Source organism: Xiphophorus couchianus, chromosome 20 (assembly GCF_001444195.1).
Source record: "Xiphophorus couchianus chromosome 20, X_couchianus-1.0, whole genome shotgun sequence".
Classification (NCBI taxonomy): Eukaryota; Metazoa; Chordata; class Actinopteri; order Cyprinodontiformes; family Poeciliidae; genus Xiphophorus; species Xiphophorus couchianus.
This window is the reverse complement of record NC_040247.1, coordinates 20567294-20595284: the sequence shown is the minus strand read 5'-3', so window position 1 is coordinate 20595284 and position 27991 is coordinate 20567294. Positions and strand designations below refer to the sequence as shown.

General features: G+C 37.3%; 1 protein-coding gene across 2 annotated transcripts; it reads right to left on the bottom strand.

The window, feature by feature from the left end:
* Nucleotides 1–8: 8 nt before the first annotated feature.
* Nucleotides 9–27514, bottom strand: mdfi (MyoD family inhibitor). 2 transcript variants are annotated; one of them, XM_028003408.1, is made up of 5 exons: nucleotides 27024–27514; nucleotides 24950–25107; nucleotides 11515–11634; nucleotides 4008–4379; nucleotides 9–3318 (listed from the first exon to the last, which is right to left on the bottom strand). In XM_028003408.1, exons 2-5 carry the CDS (start codon nucleotides 25092–25094, stop codon nucleotides 3065–3067), a joined length of 891 nt encoding a protein of 296 aa, XP_027859209.1. In that variant the 5' UTR covers nucleotides 25095–25107; nucleotides 27024–27514; the 3' UTR covers nucleotides 9–3064. The 2 variants fall into 2 exon arrangements, with proteins under 2 accessions (XP_027859209.1, XP_027859208.1); XM_028003407.1 differs by having other exon boundaries at nucleotides 24950–25132; nucleotides 27024–27513.
* Nucleotides 27515–27991: the final 477 nt, after the last annotated feature.

The following is a 27991-nucleotide window of genomic DNA, read 5'->3' as shown; positions in this document are numbered from 1 at the left end:
GAAAAACATGTAGTTCACATTGTTTATTCAGATTTACACATAGATACCTTAATACAACTTCCAGGACAGTAAACAAAATGTAAACAAAATGACGTTTTGATGAATTGTACAGTCTAGAAAAAAAACACAAAAACTCAAGTGGGCAAAACAAACAAACAAACAAAAAAAAAAAACATGTTCAGATTCATTCAGAGCAGAAGCAGCCAGCCCTTTGAGTCCAACTTTTATTGTATAATCACATAATAAACTCATCAAAGAAGACATTTTTAAAGAGAGCACTAATAATACTGAACATGGGCATTACAGAACTAAGCTTGTTCTATTCCAGTTTCTATCTAATAGACGTTACACAGGGAGTTTATATATCAGGAGGAGGAATCCTTCAGGATAACCTGGATGTCTAGATTGTGTTCTCCATCACTAGATCAAGTAAGAAGCGTCTTCGTCACAAGGTTTGAATATAAAACTATACAAATCATAATTTCAGTAAAAGATATTGAGGCAAGACATACATTTTTTCCTATTATTTTTATTTTACTTTAATTGAAAATTGTATAATATTGTTTATTTTTACACTGTAAATCTATCTCTGATAGGCATGTTTTAAGGCCTTCGTAATAGGTAGTTTGTAGCACCTTATCTACACGTTAGGTGCCAACTCCTGGTATACTATCAACCTAACCAGTAATAGGACTCATAATTTGGATATCTCTTACATACAATACCTTGCAAATGTTTTCATACTCACATTTTTGTCATATTGCAAACACAAACGTCAATGTATTTGATTAGATTCTGTATGACAGAACAACATGAAATAGAGCAAAATTGTGAATTGAAATGAACATAAACCAAGGTGAGAACATTTTTTGAAAGTTTACATATTATTTTTGTTTTAATTGTGTTTATTATGTGCTTTAATACTGATATCAGGATGTTAGAATTATGCCTATTGATATCCTCAGTTCCTAAAACTTAGGTCATCTGTTAACTGTACATTCATTTCCATAATTGGCTCTGTTTAACTCCTTATTTCTTCTTTGTTTTGTCGTTTTTGTTTTGCCTCCTGTTTTTTTATGTTATTCACCCTATTTTGTAACATTAATTATGAGGTTAGTTGTCCCGGGTTTCCTACTTAATTTGTATACATACATGACATGACTGCACACACAGCGGAAAGACTTAGCACAATGCTTCCCTGGTCTGGTGACAGAGAACAGTTCCCTATGTGAAGTACCATAATTATAATTTGCTCTTGGAATGGTTTGTAAATATATCTAACATGGCTAACACTTCTGTACATTTCATCTTTCGGCATGATTTGATCTACACAAATCATCCTAAAAATCACGCTGTTTCCAGGTCATTCCAGGCTTTAAAATGAGTTTCAGGGCATACACATCCAGTTTGATTCATCATTTCAAGCATTACTTAAACTCCTTGGATTATATGAAAATAAAACAGCAAATGCATTGCTGCTTTGATGCAATCAAGTTGAACACAACAATAGAGTATCTTTATCAGTGTGAGATTTCAGCCCATAAAATGGGTCCTTATCAAACACATTAGTGTCGCACATTAGCCCTTCTATGTACAAGTAATTAAAAACCTGAAGACTAAAGTCCCAAAGGAGCAAAGGATTTCTCAAACAGTATTAAACCAGAGGGAAAAAAAAGATTTCTATCAAGTCTCTTTAAAATGCACAACTGATCTAAGTGCAATCTTAAGAGGTATTGGTTTGAAAAGAAGGTAGGCGCTGCAGCACATGACTGTGCATGGCTTTTATCAAAACTGTACCATTCATGCTGTAAGCGTATGGATCTAACTTAGCATAATTTCATAGGATTTTCAGTGGAGGAATTAAATTAGACGCAGAGCTAAGTCTGCTTTACAGAGAGCCCAGCTAAAAACTGATAACGCAGAAATGTGATTTTTTTCCCCTTTACATTAGATGAAAAATGCAAATATCTTAACTAAAATCTACCAAACAAGGATTAATGGAGATTTGGTAAAGGCAAGAAACCTACTTGGAAATTCAGGCTTTAAGCTGATCCAAGACCATTTAAGGCCATTTCACATGGAAGAAATGATAGAAAAATTAAATGTATTAGAAAGCAGATGAGCTGGCATCCATTAAAAAAAAAAGTCCTTCGATAAGAAATGTAAAAGTAAACAAAGCTTGAAATGTTAAGTGGGGAGAGATCTTTGCATAAGAATGCCCTCCATTCACAAAAGAATAGACAAAAATGTTCATTGCCGATCATATCAACAATTTTTTCATTGATGTCCATTTATGAAGATTCCCATTTAGTTCCTATATTTAGGCTGATAAAGGACGCTTCCCCTGTAATTAAGCCAGGTAAGGAAAGCAGCACATTACCATCAGAGATTTGTGTGTCATATTGCAACAAGTCAAGATTTCAGCGTCCTGTTCAACAAGAACAAAAAACACCAGAGGATGTGACATCTCCCTTTTAACAGGTTTTCCAGAAAGGCCACAGCAACCAATCAAGAATTTACCCTTGCCAAGGACAGGAGGACCGGCTATGTTTCTACTGAGATCTGAGCGACCAGTTCCCCATTATTCCATTGCTCTTATCTGCAGAAACACTAAAATCCGGTTAAATGGAGCCATTTCCTCATTTGCCTTTAGAGGTCACTTTTCATGCTTGAAGAACTCCAGTAATTCAAACGGCGCTGGGGGTTTCATTGTAATAATAGCTAGTTCAGAGAAGCTACAGAGGCTCGGTCTGCACTCACAAAACAGTGCTGAAATTGTCTCTGCCCTGCACAGCCAACTGAGTGAGAATGAATCAATAGCTCAGACAAAGCAAGGAGGCCGTGTGATCAATAAAGAAAATAATTAGGTCACATATTTTTGCTTTATAAACCCTGTAGAATAAGTAGGACAGAGCTAGTTACACCCGCTGATAGATTTTCAACCCAGATGCTCAGGGAACACTGAGCGAATGTAGTGCTGCTTCTGATCTTAATTGCTCCTGGGCCTCGCTATGTCTTGCATAGCAGACGTCTACTTTGCCCCATCCGGCAGTGGCTGGATGCCTCAGGACGAGAAGCAAAGACTGCAGCATTCCATACAGATCTCTAAACAGTCTGCAGACTCACAACAGGCGTCAATGATGCCACAGTCCATGTCACAGGGCAGGTCACAGTCACCACACTCCTCCGATGCGCAGCAGCAGCAGAAACACGAGTCATCGCCCGCGCAGGAGCCACAGGTGGCACAGTCCAGCACAATGTTGCAGAGGGTCAGGAACTCGCAGAAGAGGCAGGCCAGGATACAGTGAACACAGCAGTCTGCATGGAAAGGGACAAGATGAACGCCTTTATTGGTATTTCTATGTCTTACATTATGAAATAATTTCATGTTTTAGGCCTATTTGCAAAAATCCTGCTAACATAAGAAAAGTAAAAAAAATCTCTAACCTAAATACATTTTTACATTAAAACAGATATTTTAATCCTTCCTTAGGTGCTGGTTTCTTTGATGGCTTCCCATAATGTTGCATGTAGTTCTGCAGAACCTACAGAACAGATTACTTTCCCAAAGTTAAATGTTACTTTCCGGAACTGTCCATGTACTTTTTAGAGATACTTTCATTTTTCATGCAAAACGAAATATACTTGTTGCCTTCCCAAACTTACCAAGTATTTTCCCAGAATTTATATATTACTTTCCTAAAATTGTTATCAAACATACGGGCTAATTTGGCCAAACAGACGTTAAGGGACTTTCTGGGAACCTGCATTTTAATTCCTAGAAATTTACAGCAATGCTTAGATATCAGAATCATCAAATTCACCAAAGTTTAATACTGTGGATGTTATTACAAAAGAGAGAAGGACTGAAATAAATTATATTAATGTGGCATAAGATTTCAGTACTCCTAAAATTAGCTCTAATGTTTGATTTTACTGCCTGTACTTTCTTCTCACTGTCCTCAAACTCTCATTAGCAGTACTCTGCATCTTCATCTGTTTCTCACCATCCTGTGCGTCTGTAGGAATCTGGGAGCTGTTACTCTTTGAACTGCTCTTGCTCCTCTTACTGCCCTGGGATGTGATGGAGGGGTTTGAGCGCAGTTTCTTGGTGTGTTTGGGTCCTGCAGAAGATGACGATGAGGTGGAGGAGCCTCCTCTCGGCAGAGAGCCCAGCTTGGGATGTCTGTGAGAGCCACCATTCCTGACGGGGTTGGACTGAAGGCCGGGCAGGTGTGTTGTGTGCATGTGATGTGGACAGTGCGTCTGAGTGGGGTGCATGTGTTCATGGCTTTTGACACCGTTGCGCAGCAGGCTGCCGGGCTGAGACCGACAAGGTTGGGTGTAATGGATGGGCGTGGATCTTGCTGATGGTTGAGCTGTGGATCAACAAAAACACAGACATTTAGACCAAGAAAGATAATTAAACACTAGTCTGTATTAGCGGTGTAGTCTTAAAACTTTATTTACTCAAAATTCTATAAGTATAAACATATGTAGAAAATAAATCCCCACATTGTGCAATTTTGCAGCTTTCTGCAATGCAGGGACAACTTTAGAATCCCAGATTAATTTAGCATCACCAAGGTGGCAAACATATCTGAGCAAAAACTAAATCAGCTATGCTCATGGAACTGATACCTATATGTTAGTCTTTTGCATAGCCAAAAAACACAGGCAGATACCAATGTCAGTATATTGTGTATAATTACCAATATATCAACAAAAAAGTACCTGATATGAATCTAAACTTGTCAATCTTTGGTCAATGCACTGTTCATTCTACCTCCCTGTGCCACAGAGTGCTGCTTTTTAAAGAAACCAGGAAGAAAAGAGAGAAAATAAAGAACATTTGATAATCACTTGGAGACAGTTAACTCACACAGGCATGCTTTGATTGGCTGCTGGTTGTGGTCATGCAACAATCTAGTGTTATTTAAGATTCTTTCATTCAGCGTTTTCTAACTTTGCTCCAGATGTCTGGCACGCTGTTGGGCCAGTGTGTGTGTGCAGTTGGAAAGCTAGAAGAAGCAATCATTCTTCTCTCTCCAAGGTGTGTCAAAAGTCAATACCTGGTGCTCTCTAATGTTATGTCTATTTTTGCTCTTTTCTTCTCAGTTACATATTCTTCCTCCTATGTGTGTTCATCTTTCCACCTTTTATTTTCCTCCTTAGTCTTTTGCGTAGTTGTCAAGCATTCCCAGCTCGCCAAGACACAAATTGCAAACCAATGAGAGTTGCTGTGAGCATTTTATTATATTCTTCTTTGTTGTGAAGTATTTCCAGTGGAATTTTGAGCTGTTGAGAAACTCATATTTCATATTTCTGAGCTTGTGATGTTTGAAATTGTATCTGTATGCGAGTGGAGTATAAGGCAGGCAAGCAGACAGAAAGAGAAAGAGACAGAATGAAAGAGAGAGAGAGAGAGAGAGAGAGAGAGAGAGACGCCGAGTCCGGATTGTCTCCAAACAGAGATTGAGGTTAAACCCACTCACATACAATATATGCATGCAAGAACACGTGTGAACACACACTGCACATGCACACATTGAAAGGAAGGGAGAAAAAAAAATACACAAGGTCCCTTTGTTTGCAAGAGAAAAAATGAAGAAGAAAGATGGCTCGAGAAAAAGGGAGAAAAACTTGAAGGCTGTTGCTTCTTGCGCATTTTTGGGATCAGGATGATTCATGGGTGTGACTCATAAACACAATGATTCAGCAATGCGAGCCAGTTAAAAATAACAGCAAATAAAAAGCCAAGTGAGTGTGGCATAAACATGATGAGGTTGGGCAACCACAATGTGTTTCTGATAGCTAAGTGTTTGCCATGAACACGGTAATAAGAGTCAATGAGGGTCTTGCAACCTTCAGGACAACAGCTTTACGAACATGTCGGCAGATATTTTGAGCTACGAAGCGAGTGTGAGTGAGTCATTATGTTTTAAAATCCACACTGCCATCTTCACACCCTCCATCTCCAACTGCTTTTCCTGCTTCTCCGATACCCTGTACTTACACACTTCCCTCCCCGGATCAGAGAATAGCTCTTTCTCTCCTTTGCTGAAATGAGTCATGACTGTCTCTGTCTGTCTTTATCTAATTGTCTCTTCCACAGTTTGTCTGCGTTGGCAGGAGAGCCTAACTACAGACATGAGCTCTAAACCATGGCAATTAGACAAAAAAAAAAAAGGTGTTTCTGCCAGCAATCAATTCTGAACAGATTTTGAATGCCAACTATAATACTGTGTTGTTTTCTCACAATTGTTTCTTAATACGGAAAAATATGTAGATGCAAGAACTTGACAGAATTTCTCTCACAGAAAAAGTTTCCCAACATTTATGCAACATTTCAAAACCATTTCAAATGTTTCTAAAGTGCCTGTAATTTGTCCCAGATTTCTTACTACTGGATTTTACTGGTCTTCTGTTACAGAGTTTAACTGTTTCACCCAGCACTGATATGGGTGCTGTTAACTCTGAAACCGAGTTAATAGGGCTGAGCTTTAATTCAGTATTGCTTTGAAAAACCTATTTCTCACACCTTTGGCTGTTATCCAGTGACTTAAGAACTTACAGTGTACATTAGACTTATTTTCTTTGCCTTACTAATAAGAACTGTATTCAGTTAGAGGCACCGTAAGTCAAAATCCAAAGGAGGATATAGCTGTAGATCTGCAGGGACTTTTCAGTCCAAGAAACATGAGAACAGTACAGCTTTGCTGTTATGTGTTAATATTTGTGTCACAACCTTTTTAGAAATGGGACAGATTGTAAATCTGTGAAGAGTAGGCCTGTCATAATAATCAATAAATCATGATAAATTAAAACAAACTCAACTATTTCCATTGGCATAATTTATCATTTATCTCTTTTTTTTCTCTTTCTAATAAAAACTGGAACATAAAAGTCTTCAGTATGTAAAACTGTATAGGGTTAGTCCAATGCTTGATTAATCAGAATATTGTGAAAAGACATAAACTGTAGAGATGCGACATTAAATTGTCTGGTGACAACAGCAAAGGATCAGCAGCTTGGTCAGCCTTGACAGATGATTGGTTAGTTGGAAACTCAAAAATCCTATTTTTTTTCATTTAGTGAATGCACCATATTAAGCACTAACATTGACACTCTTAATACAGACAATTATATTTTAGTCATTCTGTTTTGAATAAATTTAATTTAGCTCTACTGACAACATAGTCACTTTTGTCATTTTAGCAACTAAGTTATACTGATATGTAATAATGTAATTATAATAACAGAAATAATAATATATAAAACGTAATCCACAAAATATGACAGCTGGCTTTTCTACTGTTGATATGTCTGGTAAAACACAGCTGTGTACTGAACATCTGTCTCGTTTCATCATCTGACAGACATAGTTTGGTATTTTTGAGCTTGAAATAATGTGGTATATGACATAGAAAACAATCTAAAACAAATCAGTTTTTTCTTTTGTGATTTTCACTTGGGGAAAAAAAACATAAAAATTAGTCACAGAATAAATAGGTGGCTTCATTCACTTTTTGTTTTATTTGGCTAATTTGTTTTAGCTGCGCTTGATAAATGAAGGAGAACTCTGTGCAAATCCTGAAAGAAAAGGCTTTAAATTTGAATAAAAACATATGAAGGAGCAACTGAATGCCCAGGAGCTCTAATGACTATGAACCAACCACTTCTTCCACACATGGCCCTGAAGACATTACTGCCTAAAAAGGTAGACTTTCCAACATGAGTCTGTGTCTTGTTGCTTGGCAGACAACGTGAAAGGAGTTTAAACATGACAAATGGCAAATTTAGAAGAAGAAAGCCAGAGAAAAACGAGGTGAATTAGTCAGTTTTACAGAAACGGGAAACAGTGAACAAACAGTCTCTGTGTTTGACTATAATCAAAAGCAACATCACAGTCCTGCTAGACATCCTCCAAACACCAGCTAGCAGCCACTTTGATGATGAAGATAATAACAAACAGCTCCTCTCAGCGTGTGCCCTGATTTCCTGAAGAATCAAAATACCATAATTTAAGTTCTCACGCTCTGAAAATATGCTGTAAAAAAAAAGAAAAACTCAAACTAAAAATATTACGCCATAAATGCTACTGTGATCCTGTCAGTAATTAATTACATGTGTCTCACTGTTTCCAGTCACGGTTGTGAGCAGTTAAACATCTGTGAACATGAGTTTCCTGCTGCGTCGGTGACGTCAAAGACAACACCGTGCTGATGACATCACCTGGCCAAAGAGTTTTACTGTGTGTTCAAGCCAGCCCCATATGTTAGTAAACCTCTCTGCACATTGTTCTCAGACAGCTTGCCACGCACTTGGAGCCAGACACACGCCATCGTCACTAGTTCTGTGCATCCACGGTTTGCAGACACCCCCATCAACCCACACACAGGCTTTTGCAGATGTCAGCAGGCCGTGATCTCACAGCAAGCCTGAGCACAGTTTTTTTTTGTTTTTTTTTATAACGTCCACACACTCATTGCAAAGCCAAAATATTGTACAAACATTATTGATTTATTGCTTGAAAATGACATAGTCCACATTTAACGTGCTCTCACAGAACACCCGAGTCCCAGTACACAGACAAAACAAAGACAAAAAATAACAGGGATGTCGAGGAGATAGATGTGCACTTTTGCTGTCTGTAGAAATGCAGAGCTGGTGGAGACAAACTTGAATGTGGAACTGGAATTGCTGTAAAGACATGGATGTGGGCTAAATACAAGTCACACTTGTATAACTTGCCTTCCACTGCAAAATGATCAAATTTCTTCCAAAGTCAAAACAAAATAGACAAAATGTGTGGCTGTAAAATGAAAACATTTGAAAAAGTTTAAGGGCTGCAAAAAGCTGCGCAACACAGGAGGAAATCTTTGATGACCTGCAAATATGATAGTTGGACAACCTTTCCAGAAGAACATATGGAGCGGGTGGATTTCACTTATTTTACGTTGCGAAACAAAATGACGCAGAGAAAAAGCATGAAAAGGAAAAGAAATCTGGCTTTAAAGTGTTTAGCCAAGAATCTGAAGTGGAGACAAAGCGCAGACGGGACAGGTAGAGGCAGGAGAATCAGAGTAGACATTCACTCATCCACTTATTTCATAGAACGCTGTGTTCACCTACTTATCCATTTATCCACTTCCTGTCTGACATGCTGGTTATTTAGTTAGCACAAACTAGCTATTATGATGTCACCTATAGTTGGCCTTGGATTCAAAGAAAAGATCTCGGGCTCCAGCTCTCTAACACATACTCAGATGACAGCTTATACAACCCCTTCCTCGCCCCTAAATTCCTCCTTTCAATCACCACTCACTCACTTAAATCATCTCTCTTCTTCTCTGTGCAAAGAAGCGAGGATGAATTTAGGCCACGGAGGAGGATTTAAATTTTTTTCACCATGCTGTAGGGTTAGCGGCTAAGCATGAGAACAACTTTGTTAGATTTTTGAGGGTGTTATTATTGTGCAGTCTTGTCTTCTAAAGAAATAAATGACATAGCAGAACCAGGTTAAGAGTAAGGTTGAGAAGTCTTATTTGAAAATGAAGGCACAAAAAATAAATGCGGTGGAGTAATGGCACAACATGACGTGCATAGCCTTTGGCTTTGGTTCAGAAATCTGCCTGTGACTGCACATCAAGGCGAGGAAGACAGTGTCTGTCTCTCTACGACCGAGACAAAACCACAAGACTTGTAATTTGAGAAAGAAAGGCCAGTGACGGTGGTTGATGATATAAAGCGTTTAAAGAAAGCTTGGATTTTTGATGCCTCTCGTTAGTGAAAGGAGAAAGTGAGATGCGGCTTTACGGAGATCTGATGAAGACGATTGAACAAATGTAAAAAAAAAAAGAAAATCCCCAAAAAACAATATGAGACAAAATAATTATTTCTCTTTAAATGGATGAAAAGTGGAAAATTTGGTTTGGGCAGGATGGACAAAAACTGCTTTACAGATGAATAATAAAGGAGAAACAAAACCTCGGATTCTTTAACAAATGCAATTAAGAAGTTATTCCAGAGCCTGCTGACAGTAAGACTCCCCTCTGGGACACAAAGAAAAATGGCCAAATACTTTTTTCTCCTTTTAGATCAAACAATAGCCAAACAGCAGGAATGTTCCCAAAGTCAATTTGCCTTGAATCAAACTTGCTCAGCAAACAGCCCCACCCTTACAAAAAATAATAACATTAAACTTTTCAACATTTTCTGATGTTGCAAACCACTGGATCAGACTGGATGAAGAGTAAACCATTTCATTGCAGCGCTGGCTGTTGTTATTCTGCTGGAGTCAAAACCTCCAAATCCTGGTTTAAAAGGTTTTCCTCCAGGATTGCCCGACTTTTAGCTCCATTCATCTTCCCGCCAACTCTGGCCACTTTGACTGCAACTAATCAAGAAAAGCATCCCCACAGCATGATGCTGCCACTATCATCTTCACTTGTGACACATGTGTTTATGTGAGGAGTGTCAGTTCTGTGCCACACATAGTGTTTTGCATGAAGGCCAATAACTTTAGTTTCTGTCTCATCTGTATACCTTCTTTTAAATGTTTGCTTTGTTTTCTACATTGTGAAAAAATTCAAAATGGGATTTCTTATAAAATTCTTCCTTATGGTTTTCTTCTTGCCACTCTTCCATAAAGGACAGATTTGTGGTCATCACAAAACAACAGCATTTTATATGTGGACTATATTTAACACTCTGATGCCTTCTGAAAGCAATTATGGGAGGTGACGATACTTTTCAAGACACTATAATATCAGCTGTATATGTCTGTAGTCAAGAGAAGTATGCAACAAAATAAACAGGAAGCAGAGTGTTGGTTGCTTAATGAATAAGTGTATGAGTCTGCTATTGTTTTTAAAAGTGCCTCCATCTTCCTGTATACACACCATAGCTGCAAATAGAGTTTCTAAATATCTTGAGGCAGGAATTTTTCAGTGGTCTGTAATCCAGTTTGCTTATAAATGAATCCTGAAAAGGCCTCTGTGTGAATAAAGTTCTCAACAGAATGGGATTAATGGGAGGCAGAAGATGGGGAAATATGCTCACTTAATTAGTCATCAGGACTTTGCTTTTTTCCCGTTATTTTGTTATCTATAATCTGACTGACCAATATGTACAGTGAATCCTAAGTGATTAGTAAAGTCTGGGAAATGCTGACACCCTAACTATCCATTTCCAAAACAGAAAAGGCAGGAAGAAAGATCATTCAGAAAATAGAGGAAACTGGAAAAGTCAAGAGTTCTGCACATAAACCTCTAAGTTCAGACTTGGGTGGAGATTTGGTCATGTACAAAACATTAATTGTGTGTGTGAATACCTGACCTATTTCTTTGGGGTGTGTGACTGTATCAGTTAAAGGTCAGGATAATATGACTCATCTGAAGAGCCATCAGTAATGGAAACTGAACTGATCAGTCTCTCTCTCTCTGACCATGTCTCAATGTGTGTGTGTGTGTGTGTGTGTGTGTGTGCTGATGAAGTTGCTCAGTTACTCACATGTAATGCTGTCGTTGGGTGTTGTGTTGCAACTATCTCCATCTCCATCACCATCTAATAACCTTTCAGGGGTGCCATTCACCCTCAATATGAGGGGCTCAGTGTAGGTGTAGGCCTCATCTGCAAAAACAAACACACAAACAGGTACATACAGTTAAGCATTAAAAAAGAGGGTAATGTACAAAATATCTATTTTAGATAGAGTGGGTTTGCATCCCTTTTTAGATTCAAAATTTTATTTCATATTAAACATCCACAGGAAAGCTATTTCCATCATTTCCCATGTACCAGCACTTAATTAATTAAAATAGAGTAGTTTTGCTGACTTCAACAAAGCCAGATTTTGTCTGTGTGTTGGTGAGTGCTCTGTCCTAAACCTCCATCTGGAAGCAGTTAAATCCAACCCCTTGTGGCTGTTTAGGGGTCTATGTGAAGGCTTGTGAAATCTGTGCTGTTCTGTGTGTGCGGGCGTGCATGTGTGTGTGTGTGTGTTTGAGTTGGGGAGTAAATATATGTTCAAAATGTACACATAAGAGGACATCCATGTGATACACATGCAGTAAATATTACAGGTTGTATGTGTTCAGAGACACCATACAGTCCACTAATGAAGCCGATTTTTTCAAACACACAGAGACAACACAGGGGCCTTCAAAGTGAGGCAGGCGCAGGCCTCTGAGAGGTGCAGACTCATTCCTGGGTAAATGGGAGCCAGCTGGGCTTGATAAATACACACAAACTGAGCCACGTCCTGTGCGTGGACTCAACACTTCCCGGCTATGTTTATTTACTCTATCCGCTCTCTCACTTCTCTATCTGTCCTCTCCTACATGTCCCCTGACTTTTCCCCATACTCTCAATTTCACATTCCTCTGCACATTTGAATTAATTCAATAGACTAATAGCCACTATTTTGGCAGAACACATCATCTCTGAAGAGGCTGAGATGTAGACATTTTCGAGAGGCCCTGTGAAGAACCTATGAGTTGTCACTATTTCACTTTTAGCCAACAGTCATTTATATTCTGGCTGTTGCTCATCTCCAGCTGTCTATAGGCATCATATACAGATTGCAAGTCTATCACAGAGACGAACAGAACAAACAACCATACACAGACAGGTGGACTTAAGGGTAATGTAGTGAGAATCAATAAATTATCATACATGTTTTTGGACTGTGGGGAAATAAAAACACATGCTGAAGGAGAACATGCAAACTCTAATGAGTTAAGGCCCCTGACTAACATTCAAACACAAAATTTCATTGCTGCAAGGCAACCGTGCAAACGACAACTTAAAATAGTAAAGTAATGTTGACTGTAGTGCATTTAAAATAGCCCAGTACATAAAAAATGTTACAAAACCTGAAGTAAATTTCTATGTTGTGCATTTTGCCCAGTACTGTTGAAACTAAATATTAATTACACCAGAGATTACTAGTGTTGCAACACAATCTGAGATCCATGTAACACATACTGTATTGTGAAACAGACCTGAGACGCAGTCTATTGTCAGAGTCTTGTGCAAACATGGCATGGAGCAAAGGAGAGAACAAATCATTACTTGAATGTCAATTCTTCCTATCTACACATACAAGACAGCTGTGCTGGAATCCATGAACTTTAGCTGAGGGAAGTTTCTTTTTATTTACAAATTTGAAAAACATAAGAGACCAAAAGCTAAACAAAATAAATAGACTTGCAAGGAACAATGGCAGGTTATAGAATGCATAGCTAGATATTGGTTAAGAAAATATAACTGCAGTCCTCCAAGTAAACAATTAACAAAAACTGAAAAAGCTTTGAATATAATGAATATGTTCAATGCTGCATATAGTATAAAAACAAAATGCCCAATTAAAAATAAAAAAAATACTACCATATTTTTAATTGAAATGTGGTTTTCTTAATTGTGTCAGAATTTATTTTACAATACAAGAAAATGTTTTTATAAACAATGATAACTTAGTTTGTTCTGAGCACTGTAATGTATTTTTTCTCACAAATTTAGCAGAATTTTTTCTAATATATATGAACTTGATGTATTTGCTGTGGCTACAATCCAGTAGCTTGAAACCATCAGCATGTGATTGTGTCTGTGATTGGAAATGACTGATTTCCATTCAGTCATTTCTTAAAGCAACTTTACAAAACCTTTGAGGATTGAAAAGTGCTATATAAGTCTGATGTAATTTCATTTCATACACACATTTTATCATTATGTTGCAGATCTTGTCTCTGACATGTGGACAATGTTTTGTGATAACTTTTGGATACAAAAGAATAATTCAGATTTTTGAGCTATTAAAAACATTTTATGTAGATTTGAAAAGAAAAAAAAATACAAGTGCTTGTTAGATGATTTTCTTTTCAGTGCAACAGATGTGATTTTTCGAATGAGTGTTGACTCAGTATCAACACTTTAATACTAAGAGGAGAATGACAAACAAAATTCCTAAAGTTTTTATAGCAAAGAACAACTAAATATAAAAATGTTCAAATACAATCGTGAAAAAATTATGCAATTTATTTCTATGCCAGGGATTTATTTGCACAGCTTTATAAATAGAAATCTTCATTGTCCTAGATTATTGAGAACTACCCTTTATTTTACCCGATCAGATTTCAGCTGCCTGCAGGGCGGTATGATCTAAAAGTATATGGCTTCTTACTTAACTAGCCTTTTTTATTATAAACATTTAAACCACAATTGTTGAGCCTAAGCACTTTACCACCAAAGCTGTGGTGCCATTCAAGTTCCCCTTCAACCAGTTGCGTGCTGGCACCAAAAACAAACCACCAACCCACTCAACCTCTGGGCCGTTTCTGAGATCTGAAAACGATGAGACTAATCAAAATCAGACGGGAGCAATAGAGAATGGGTTGTGTGTTTATGTTTTAGGATGAACATGTGTGCTTGTTCGTGACCGTGCACCGACGTCTCTTTGATGTGTATCTGCAATACGGCGTATGTACACGTGTCAGGAGCCTTAAAGGGGTGACTCAAAGGAACTGCAATCCTCCAAGTAAACAATTAACCATTAAAACAAAGGCATATGTATCCCACAGGGTAATGATTAGTTCAAACACACAGCATACATACTGACACTATTTAGATGAGAAGGCAAACGGTTTGACATATCCTGTAACAGCTGCAGGGGACAAAATTCTGCTGCTTCTCAGATAAAATAAGCTTGCTTTTCAGAAAACCATTCAGAAGTTTTTCTGTTTGTTTCCTTTCCCAGACTCCTTAAAACTCTTTCTACAGCGTTGAAAATGACCTCACAAAGCATTTTTCTTTCACATTTTGTTTAGTAACACCCACAAACATCAATGTGTTTTGTAGCGGTTTCATGTCATAGCTCAGCAGAACCACCTTTGGCTTTGAATACATCTGCAAACGTTTTAGAGAACCTTTTAAATAAAGTCTAAAACAGTTTAGCCAATTCTTCACAAAATCTTTTTTATTATAGCATTTTGAATCTTAGTGGAAAATGCAAAATCATATCTTGAAAGCTAACATTGAAAAGGAAATCTTGTATTTTTAAATCTCTCTATAAATAAAAATGTTATAAGTGTGACATACTGTATATTTGTATTTAATCACCTCTTAAGTAAATGGTTTTAGAACCATCTGCATTTATAACTCCAAATGTACATTAGTCTGACTGATGTACAGACTGAAATTTTTGCCCATTCATCTTTCCTTAATCGTTTAAGAATCTGTTAACATAAATTTTTAAGTTTTGCCACATATTAGACTGAGAACAAATTTGGATTTAGGTCTGGACTTTTAATTGGCCCTTCTAACACATGGATAAACTTTGAAACCATGCCATTGCGATTCTTGTTTTAGGGTTGCTTTCCTGCTGGAAGGTGAATTTTTCCCAAATCATTTAATGCTTTTCATTAAGGCCAAAAGTTCAATTTTAGTCTAATCACTACAGTCTTACATTCAATTTATTCTGAATCTGCAGGTTGCAGTTATACCATGCTCTTTCCATTTTTAAAGAGACAAATGAACAGTGGTTCATAAAATGTTCAAAGCCTCATACATTGTTAAATAGACTAACTGATTCAATCTTCTGACAAACTTCTGAGACTATCACAGACCAGCTGCAATGAAACTGAAGTTAAATTAGACCCTATTTACTGATTAGGTGGCAGATAAAAGAGCTGAAGCTGAATGCATTGTACATTTTTTCATTTGTATTTGTAAAAAACATTTGAAAATCAAAATCGTATCCCTTATAACGCCGCACTACTTTGCGACAGTCTATCATGTAAAATCTCAATAAAATACATTGAAATTTGGGGTTCTAATGTAATAAAACGTGCAAATATTCACGACGCCTGAATAATCCTGGAGTGCAAATAGAGAGAGGTGTCAACAGGAACCATATATGGACTTTCTTAACACCTATAAAGAAGGAATTAGGCATACACAAATACACCACAAGAGGTAATTACGGTAAGTAAAAAAAATATTTTGTGATGTTTGACTTTTCAGCTGGATTTGTTTAACCACTTTAGACCTAAACACAAAATCTTACATTGCCTGTATCGAGAGAGTGAGTCAGGGTTTTATTTGGGCCAAGTTGCACTTTATTGTATTTTTTACGCACAAGCCAACTCATTAAAAAGAAAATAAATCTGAATATAGCCACATCCACTGCTGCTAATTAGAATTCTAATTTAGATATTTGAAGTATTTGAATAATTTATGTGAATTGAAGGTTTAGCCACAGATCAACACGAGTTATAATTTAAGATGCCATACTAACTCTGTGGCCGACAGAAAACACTGAAACCAAGTCAAACTATGTGCAACTACTAAGATCCTTATCAAGAAAAAAATGATGAAACAAAAGAAACACCCAACTAGAGAAGTGGTGTGGGTTCTTTTACTACCCGTCAGCAAATAATCATGCATACATAGACAAAGAAATGAAAAGAAAAAAGGGTGCAAATCTTAGGCTGCACTCTTGCCAAGAGCAAACAGAAGCATGCACACGCATACACACACACTCCCACACACACACTGAGTGCTGCATTGGAATATGTCCAGAATCAGAGATTACAGTGAGAGAAAGAAGACTTGTAAGCTCATTAAAGACAAAAAACTGTCTGCAGATGAACAGGCTTTTGGGTAATTTAACTGTGTGTCTTTGTCTCCTCTGGGCCATGAGAAAACACAGCCACTTACATGACAGCTATACACCACACAAGCACAGTAAAAAATAAGGAGCAATTTTAAGGTGTAATATTAATGCAGTATTATAATAAAATGTTGGCAAATACATTAGTAGTCAAAATAAATACAAATAAATGAATCAGAATAAACCAGAATGAATCAATAGATTTAACTTCAAAATGGTTTGCACTTGTAACAATTTATCTTCATGTTAAAGTCTGTACCAGATCTTACTATCAGCAAGAACCTGGATGGTCACTGCGGGGTCTCTCAGAGGTCTATCATTCTCCATCCTGCATAATGAGTAGTGCAAAGAGATCCCTAACGCACCCCGGATTAGGGAAGCTGTGCACTTGTCGTTATGCAGGAAAGATTGAGAATTTCCCGAATCTCTGTGGTAACATCATGGTGGCAGTACGTTTGAAGGAGGAACTTGGTAGCAGCAGGGGAGGCACATCCAACAGCATGCAGGCATCGCATGCATTGGTGTAATTTGCTCATTAGAGAATTTGAAGGAGGACTGGCCTCATGCCAATCTAGCCACAACCACACTAGACTGGCACCACATCAAGTAAGTCATTGTGACACCTCTGGCACTGTGACTGCAATTCCTATGGCATCCTAGTGCTGCTCTTGCTGCAACAAAAACTCGCCGTGCTTTACATATTTGCTTAAAGCATGGTGAGGATAAGAAAAAACGGAGCAGACTCACAGGTTTTATAACACACAACTCATATACACACAGCTTCAGGGACCAGAGCCTCTGTTCAATGGGCTCATAATGATCAGAAAAACATTTTTTGGTATATGATGTTGTCTGACTGCTCTCGACTAGAGACGCCCACAGACACCTGCAAAAGTTTAAAATTACTGTGTAGGATGAAATGATGAAAATACTGATTATTCTTCCTTCTCTGCAACAAAACTTAAACAGGTGGTTGAGGGACAGAAAATTATAAAATATTAAAAATACCTTGAGGAAAATTCTGTAAACTGTGTGGAAACCTTTAAATACTGTCATATCTGTAATAACAGCAATGTAGAATATCCAGAAAAAGCACAAGGGAGAAACCTGTGTACCAACAACTAAAAGGTAAATAAACTTCTGCTTCTTTTCACTCTGAAAACAGGTCTCCAAAATGCCTGTAAAGTTGGATTGTTCTTGGAACGTCTGAAAACAATAGAACACTCTTAATTAGTGTGAATGGAGCCTTACAGTCTGAGTAGTTTGTGCTTTATTTTCTTACCCTGATCAGGCAGATTTTGTTTCGTGAATTCAGCTTGTAAAAGGTTAAACAGGGTTGCTTGCAGATTCCTCCTCTTTCCTGCTGTGTGTGCCTAGGACCCTTCAGTGATCCTAAAACCTCTCATTCCCTGGTGAGATTTGTAATTCTTGAAGTAATGTCTCAATCTACCACTGGCCCTACTACATGCTGGATACACCATCAATAACTCCAAAGGAAGTTGAACCTCAGGCATCTAAATGAGAGGCAGCAGCCTAATTCTGAGCTCTCCTTCAGTTCCTATCTCACAGCCAAGCTGCCCTATTCAAACAAAGCTACTTTCATGGATCCTCCTATACCCATATTTCTGGTCATCACCCAAGTTGTGTAACTTAAAGTGAATAATAGATTACATAGTTTTTTTCTTTACTTTACATTTGTGTGATGCTCTTAAGTTCAATCTTGCATAGCTTTAATGTCAAATAATTTGATCCTGCTTCCAACTTAGGGGCAGCCAATTTAATCAAGAAGCTGCAGAGTCCTTTCTTGGCTGCACCACTTGGCAGATGTTAATGGGAGTGAGAAATAAAAATATTTATATACTCTATATTTTTTAAACTCTTTTCTAACCATGTGGGATATTAGCGTAACTGAAAAATACCAGCCAGGAAATCTACAACAGGCATAGACATGAAATCTGATGTTTCAAGATAAGACATTTCTCTTATGTCTGAAGATGTTGTCTGTGCTAATCACAAAGGATAACCATCCCAGACCCCCAGATCTGTGAAAAACAGATTTGACTTTTAGCTGAGAACACAGTTTTCACTTTGCTTATCGTTTTAATCACCCAAGCCTACAGTACGAATGTATCCTGACAAGCCCGAAAAGAACATGCAGACATATGCTGGCTACAACTATTATGTCTTTCTTGTATTTCATACCAGAGGTGTTGGATTAAAAGTGTGAAAGTGAAAAAACAGAGATTTTTCTGTTAGTTTATAGAGACACACTCATAAGAAAACGAGACTGGACAGGCCACCAAAGCAGCTACAGTAACAGCAAAACAAGGTTCTCAGCTCTTTTTGTTTTGCAAGGTGGTAGAGGAAAATATAGTATGCTCATTTTTGTTGTTCAAATATGCAGTAAAAATTCCTCAAACTCTTCCTGGTTTATTTTGATCTCTGCAGGAAACCAAATTAGACACAAGGCTCAACAAACCTCAGGCACCCAAAAGGGATGAGTGAGGAAACAGCCACATACATACACTGAAGCAAAGAGCAGAAACATACAAGATGCTGCAAATATATTCATAAATGGTTCAGTTATGTTAAGAATAAAGAGGACATATGCTTTAAAAATAATAATTTTAGCATGGTTGTCAATTTGCCCTTTGCACTAAAAAGTTTATTGAAACTAAACTATTTTTTATGCTTACATCACAATGTAACTATAATAGAAATACTTAAATAAATACCTTCTCAACATAGGCATATTGGTTACATCAGCGGCAGAATAAATTACAAGGGTGGAGAAAAGCTGCTCCAAACCACCCACAATGCAGCTGTGTTATTTGAACATACACTATATGTAGTCATACTCTTACTTCATATAAACATACAAAAACCCCTTTAAATTGCTCATGGTATATATTGCAGGAGAAAATCTGAAGCATGTCACAATAACATTTATATGTATAAACATAAACATTTTAGTGCTGATGATTTTTTTTCTTGTTTGAACAACAGATGGGCTATTTGTCCACATTTACACATGGAATGCTGTTTTTAATCAAATGTAAATTAAAATAGATATGTTTTTTTATTATTTTACATAAGTTTTATTACTGTTTTTGAAAGAACTCTATCTCATTTCAAATCAGGAAAAAAAACATCTTGGTTGAATAAAAATAATTTTACATTTTAATCTGCAAGGCATACTAATCATTTTAATTTTAGAGAATAAAAGCTCAAAAAAGTCAATAATACTCCCACCCACCATTTTTTAAATTTATTTATTTATTTATTTTTTTTACCAAAAACACTTAAAACATTTTTTAAAAATGCATTCTAATGGAAATTACAATGAAAACTTTGTGAGAAATCGACACATCTGAAGGAAATTTTGAAAGCTGTCAGTGGCAGACTATGATAGATTGTGGAAGAAGTATTTTATTGGAGTACATTTAACTTGGATCCTTGTGGATGTAAAAAGACAGTTTTATTTTCAATGTGGTGCTTTTCTGTTAGTGATAAGAGACTTTTAACGGTAAGTTGGACATTATTTTGTGTTTCCGAGTGGTTTGACAAAAGTGTTTACTTTCTCCACATTTATGATTATATACGTCATAAGATATATATATATATATCTGTAATCTCAAAAATCTTAGCTTTCCAATAATCTATAATATGCATATTAACCTAAAAGGAGTTTCATAAAAAAAAACATAACATTGTTAAGTCCCTCCCGCAGATGCAAAAACACATAATGGAAAATCAACCACACGCCACTGACATTGCTTTGCTTCAGTTAAACATCCTACAATCCTTTGCTGTATCATTATCACTGGCCAAATAAATACCACAAGGCCAACCTCCTCCCCCAGTAAAATCACATACACAAGACGTAAATAAACCATCGATTAATAATATCAGCTCTGTTTTACTTATGAGACAGATACTGATATATTTTTAAAAAAAGAGTAATGTCAATCAATATTAATGTTAATGCCAATATATTGTGCATTCCTAGTCACAATTAAATAAAATCAAACGAAAAAAAAAAAAAACAGCTAACCGTACAATTGCGTACCACTTTTGGTGGAATCAGCCAGAACAATTACTCTAGTTTCCCAATTAGGTAACTTGAGCAGCTAACCTGTAGCTAGTCCTTTACAATAGGTATTCACAACCCCACCTATTTCTGCTCAAGGTTGTTTTTGTTGTTGAATGAGTGCAGAGTTTATCATGTTTGATTGCTTTGTCCCAAAGTTATGACTTATGGATGTTTCAAAGTATATCATGATATAGGAGATGAAGTGCAGCTGATTCACAACGCCTCTTTGTCATGTGGGAGGTCACCTCGTGGAAGTCTAAACTCCTAACTTTCTGACAACAATACAAATATCTTATCTTTGATCCAGTGCCAACTTTGTTACACTGGTTTTAAAGTGTATCAAAATGGTGGTCCGAAGGGGTCTTTATTTCTTGGTTTGACCTACGACTTCTTCAACCCGTGATAATGACCCTAATTAAGTCATAACTCTTATACTGGGAGCTCAAAGCTGTATTCATTAAAATGGTCATTTTTATATAAATGACATTGTTTGATGAGTAAAACAGACATAAAAAAGTCATTTAGAAAGAAAGATTGAGACAGAAAGGGAAATATAGAGAATGGTGGGATAATTATTGTTCGTAAAAGAGACCAGAGGAGCTTAGCATGTGGTGAAAGGCTCCTGTTAAATACACATACTGCCTCATTGTATCTTCCAGCTTAAGTGACAGCAACTCTCTCAACAAGCAAGAGAAGCATGCACACAACAAAATGTTGGTCCTGTAATAATGAAGTAGCAATTTCTTCTGTCAGGAAAATACTCCTATCTGGGAACAAGGAGGTATGCAACTTGCATGGCATATTCTAAATGCCTGTTTTATGCTAATACTACTAACTCTGTGTCATAACTCAAACTCATAGCAGAGACAAATTAACAATGGGTGTGAACATAAACATTCACAGACAGATCACCTGCAAAAACTGGATTTTAAATAAAGGCATAACAAATATTTGTGAAACAATGTCCCCAACCCCCTGTGTCACAACAGCATCAATTCGTTGCAGCAAAAGAATCTGCTTTGTCATTTGTCTACTTCTTGGACTAACAATATGTCAAGCCTAAATATGAAGCTGTGAAATGAATCATGGATTTCTGTAACAGAATATCAAGAATAAAAAATATCAAAATAGAATGACTAACCAAAGATTATTAGTCCTAATAAAACATAAAGTGAATAATTCTACACTGATGTCTCAATATTATATTGAGACATGCATAAAAACCATAATCTAATTAACTAGTCAAATCTAGTTAATCTAGTTTGGATTGGAATATACAAAACGTTTGTGGAAAAAAATAGGATTTTTAGTTTTCTCAAAAATATTCCTAAATATATGTTGTTCTTGTGAAACTACTATTGCTTATCGCCTAACATACATACCGCTTTTACACCCCTTTTTTATGTTGTAAGAAGGATTGCTTGAAATGTCAGATTGATACATATGTTTGTTGCCTTGCTCACAGTTTGGGTTGGATGTGGATTGAAGCCAAGTTGAAAGCAGCACCTTGTTGCCTTCAGCAGCAGCTTCACCAATCTTTCCTTCACCTTGATTCACCTACTAATTGTGATCTACACACATTGTGGTGGTAAAAGAATCTACACTTAACTCTGTCTTTGCTCCCTGAGGAGCATCCACAGGTAAAAATAGCACAGAAAAGACAGCATGTTTGGGCACAATCCACATGTTTAATTATTGTAAAGGTCCTGAGGAATGATCATTAACTTTGATACCATACTTATACTCATAGCGGTTAACCACAGTGCTATGAAACAGAGATGTCAATATGATAAGAAAATATTCTCTATCATAATCATGGCCAGCTGAATCATATGATGCCTTTAAAAACAAGTAAAAACAAATATAAAACTCTATAAAATATTTGCAGCAGCTATGAAAGATTTTTGTAGCAGGTTCCCGTGACAACAAACCACTTAAATCTCTGCACACTACCCTGTCTGTTAACCACACCTATACTAATTACCTCATAAGACCTGCACCCGCATATACACTTAGTGCAGTTGTTTTCTCTGAAAAACTTGATTGGACTTGAACCGTAATTGGCCAATCCTAGTTGAGTCATTCAGACACATAACAGCCCCGAGCTGAGTCCACATCGTCCTGTTCCCACCCCACTGTGTCACTCATCCCTTAGCATGACAAAACTCACAAAGAGGGAAGGGTCACGGGTTCATTCTCTAACTCCCACGGGCCCCATTGTGGCATTTCAGTGTTCCACTGGGCTGAATTGGTCCTGACCCCACAGATCATCCAAGGCGGTACGTCACCTGAATACACAACTGTTGTGCCTGTCACTGATAATGCCTTGGACCTAATGAATCACCATTATTTCCAAGAAAAACACTGAAATGTTTTTTGGGGGGTTTTCTTGTCAGAGAAGCTACCAAAGTGTAGGCTTTGTTTTGGTTTTTTTTACATACAGAAGAAAACAAACTTCCATGTGTATACCCTTTCATAGAGGTGGATAAAAAGATTAACTTTAAATTATGTGGCTGGGATGTAAAGAAAGCATTATACAAAACATACAGCTGCTTCGTGTATCCAACTATACAGAGATAAACTTCCTACCATAATATCCTCCACAGGCAGCAGCGTCATTATGAGTCACAAACCCAACTACAAGACGACTAAAGAAGGACCTGCCCAATAAAGCCTCATGTTTCACCACTTGGTGTTGTTATTTTCCAAAATATTTTGCTAAGCATGTTCACATCATGTCCATTATCTTCAGAGGAATGAGAGGCATGAGCTGTGTCTGTGTACAAAAAGCTAATATGTGATTATTTTTATTCTTGAAATAAACAGAATTTTGTTTTCATTATTATTGCATACTATTATGTTGCTGACAAAAACAAATTAGAGAAGTCTTTTTTTTCTTATGTTTTTGCGGCTTGCTGTTCTTTCTTTCTTTTTTCAAAAACGCCTAGTCTCTGCTTTCTGTTCCTTTTTAAGCATTCATATTAATGAATGCTTACGAAGGCTTGATCAAACATGCAAGCCCAACTCAGTGCAGAATGACAAGAAAATTATCATTCAAATTCCCATAAAAAATGTAACTCATATCATAAATAGATTCCTTTGATACAGAGTGAAATATTTCAAGTATTTATGTTAGTTAATCTTCAATATTATGGCTCAGAGCTAATAAAATTAATCTTTGGAAAGATAGGATATTACATGCGACCAGTTAAAAATGTATTTTTAACACAGAAATGGTATATTATGACATTGTATGGCATAAAGTCATGGGGAGGATTGTAAAACACAAAAGGTCAAGAAGCTTCCCGTCCACAAAGGAAAGTAGAGTGGAAAAAACATTGCACAAGAAATAGGAATAACCACAGCAATGAGAGGATGTTTCCAGGACATGGGCAACAACTCATAAGACACATCAGAAGTGTCTTGTCTGGCTTGCCTGGACTGTTGGGCCAAAATCCTCTTTTTGAGATGAAAATCTAGTTTGCATTTCAGGCAGGGCGCCTGCTAGTGTCGAGTTTGTTTCCTCAAATCAACAGTCACCAGAACGTCTACCAAACACTGTTAGGGAACCTAACACTTCACTTTTCTGTCAAGCTTCACAGAGATGTTGAATTCATGTTCTAGTGGGAATTGGGACCCCCGACACTACCTAAAGCACCTACTTCAATGGCAGTGGTATCACAGAGAGTAACAGGTCAGCAAACCCACCTGAATAAGTTTGTTGAACAAATTAATAGGAAAATGAGACACCAGAGCCAACAATGCGGACAAACTGGAGGCCACAATAAAAACAACATGGGGTTCCTTAACCCATCAACAGAGTCACAGGCCCATAACCTCCATGCCACGCTGCATTGATGCAGGAATTTAAGCAAAAGAAACCTTTTGCCAATATTGTACAGTAAAGGGTTATACTTTGCAGTAGGCAAACATTTCTTTGTTAAACATCAGTTATTTATTGGTCTTGTGCAGTATTCACATTTTCTGAAATAGTGAATTTTGATTCACATTAAATGCGTTGTAATGAATTAACAGAAATACATTTTTGAAATATATCACTCTGTATGAAATGAATCAGTTTCATTTTATAATTACTGAAATAGGTTATATTTTCTTTATAATACCCAAATTAATGGACATGCACCTTCAATTGTCGAATTTCTCTGGGATGTTTTATCTCTTACCTTCACCAGGAAAGGGGGGTGGACTTGTAGAGCTGTTCTCACTCTCTGTGTTCCAGTCTGTGCGTGAACTTGGAGCTGGCAGGTCAGGGTTTTCATTATCAGGTTGCTCTGCGGAGATGGTAGTGGCACTCCTCTCCTCATCCATGGACGTGGGCCTGCTGTTCAGGGAGGAGGTGAATGAGCCTGAAGCAACAAGACCGTATGAATAAATGGGTTGATCTCTTCAAATCAAAAATGCAGCATCTGAACATGATGTCAGTATGAGTAGTGGCCACTAAGATGGATATTCAATAAGCTCTTTTGAAATAAGTAACCAGCTATAATCTTCCACCATTTCAGGGAGACACACCATCTCTATCATTCATCTAAAGGCAGATAGTCTGATGTTCGCTGCAAACTCTCACTGGGCATGTTTTCTTGCCAGGTAATTTCCTCAAATTTAATATATTTTCATAACTTTTTTCAGCTAAATTAAACACATTTTTATTCATGATAATCAAACTGTACCGAATCTATCGAATAAACATTAGCTGGAAGATGACAGGAATGCACAACCAGAACTTGCCCAAAAATAACTCTCTGAAACCCTTGAAGGCATAAGGAAACACCATGACACTACATGTTCTGACAGTAAATAGTTTTTACTGTCAGATGGGTTTACTGTTGATGGGTTTTTACAGTAAATAGCTGCATATGAGAGGAATTATATAGATATTTCAAAATAGTCTGCAACAATTGAAAAGTAAATCTAATGTAGTAAAACTACTGAACCGTGAGACAGACTCATATATTTCAAAGCCTTTTTACAAGTATGGTTTGACATAACTGCAGATCTCTTTCAAGAAGACCCAAATAGGTTTTCAGTGAATATTATAGAGTTTAGTGCTTAAAATACATTTTTCAATATTACACACAATGGTATCTATATTACCTCATAAAAATATATATTTTGAAAACACACAAAATACTTTAATTTGTTATGAAGTGTTACATATACTACATTTTACAAATAAAATAAGGATATATGTTTCTCTCCTGCTATGCTGAATAAAATGTTCTAAAGAAATGGTCCTTAAAATATGCTAATAAAAATATATTGAAGCTTCACATTAAACTCATTAACTTTCACATTAACCACAATTAATATGTTTTGTTTACAATTGTCCGATTTAGGTCTAAATCTAAGAATTTTGGATTTTGAACTGGACGATGACATCTAGTTAATATTCTGTAAAAGGATGAGATTATATTAAATAATAAACCTTTCACTTTCGAGTCCAATATGTGGAAGAGACTCAAATAGCAATTTGTTAGCAGTTAACAACTAAGAGGTGCAACCGCTGCAATTAACCGGCCACGCAAATTAGTAAATTAGCAAAACACATAAGCACCCTATCAATTTACCTTGCGGATACATTAAAACAAGGAAACTTTCAGTGTTCCGTTTTAAGATACATTTTGCCTAGTTCCTCGTAAATGTCTTTTGTTCGCCAGTTTTTGAAGGCCTCGGGCATCCGCTCCAAAATATGAGGCTGCTCTAGGTTTTCTGCCTCACGTGCAGCCAAGGAACGGGCGCGCGCCCCACCAGTCAAACCAGCTCAGCTGGGCAGCTGTTTGCGCGCGCCCGTGCTGCACGCTCGCTCTGCCCTACGAAAAGTTTTGACAATGCACAGCGAAGTTCAGGGAAATAAACGTTCAAAAGGAAGACATTCATTAGAGCCACGTTCACAAATATACGGCCACGAAAAACCGCGACAGGCTTGGCCATAAACATCTGAAATAGCGAAACGTTTGTAAAGGTTTCGGGGGAAAAAGAAAAATCTTCGTACCTTATACGACGTGCCAAATTTAAACACGTTCCGTGAGAAGCTGCAAGCGCATTAAACTATTTTATTCGAGAAAATGTAGCCTACAGGGCCTAGAGTCGCAAAATGTGGCAGATATGTTGTTTACCTTGATTGCATGACTGTGCTCAGATTAAAAGCGAGTGTCTGCACGCTGAGGCCGAACTCAGCTTTAGTTTTTCTTACTTTTATCTTCACAAAACCACGAGGGGGGAAAAACACAGCCTTACCTTCTCACTGTCTGCGACACTTCAGCAACCAAAATGTTTATTTATTGGTCTAATTCATCTCATCTCCTTCGCTGGACCTCGAGCTCCGCTGGAGTCCTCTTTCTCTCCAAACTTGGGTCTCTTCGCGGTGTCAAAAACTCTTCTCGGTTCATACAGGTGATACAAGCTCCAAAATACAGAGCATTTTCTTCAGCACAGATAGTCTTCTCTCCGCCTCCAAAGTGCCTGACTTCGGCTCGCCCCGTCCTCCAGCAAACCAGATGTGGCGAAGTTTGACTCCGCAGAAACCTTTGTTTTCAGGTTTGCTCAACCACTGCCGAGAAAGTCCAGGTCCTCCTGGAGAAAATAGCTAAGCTAATTATAACCTCAAGCTGAGGTGTGTATCTCCTTTTCTGTTATTTCGCCCCTCTCACACCCACTGTGTCAGCCTTTGACTTGTGCTGCTGCTGTTGCTGCTGCTGCTCCTGCTTTTGGACGGGAAACTACAGTCAGCAGTGATTGTGCTTCCTCCAGGCAATAAAGTAGTTGGGCTGAACTGTACTGTCATATAATTACCCCTTTAACCCGAACCAGACAGAGCACTAACATAGACAAGCTTTCATTACAAATGTGAAGTCCAGAAGCCACATGTTTTGTGATTAATAATGAACAGTTTAGTCTCCAGGAGTAGTAATGCTGTCAACAATTTATAAGCGTTTATTATCAGTAAACATTCTTACATTCTCACGCCACAGGACATATTCTAACACACATACAAGAAAATTATCATGATCTCCTTTTTTGTCTGAGATAAATTGCACAAACGTTATCTGCTGTAATTGAAATGTTTATTATGGGAATGTTGCTGTTTTTGTTTTACTTACTCTTATGTTCCACGAAAATAGTTTCACTTTAAAAGCAAACAGTAGGTAACCGCTTTTTAAAAAAACCCCAGATAAAACTTGTTGGAGCAGGTATCCATCAACAGA

What these genes read in the sequence shown, in the direction of transcription:
- mdfi (XM_028003408.1), bottom strand. Translation starts at nt 25,094, where the DNA reads ATGGATGAGGAGAGGAGTGCCACTACCATCTCCGCAGAGCAACCTGAT. An exon ending in ACCCAACGACAGCATTACAT is followed by an intron (nt 4,380 to 11,514) that starts GTGAGTAACTGA and finishes GTTGATCCACAG; the next exon opens with CTCAACCATCAGCAAGATCC. An exon ending in TCCTACAGACGCACAGGATG is followed by an intron (nt 3,319 to 4,007) that starts GTGAGAAACAGA and finishes CTTTCCATGCAG; the next exon opens with ACTGCTGTGTTCACTGTATC.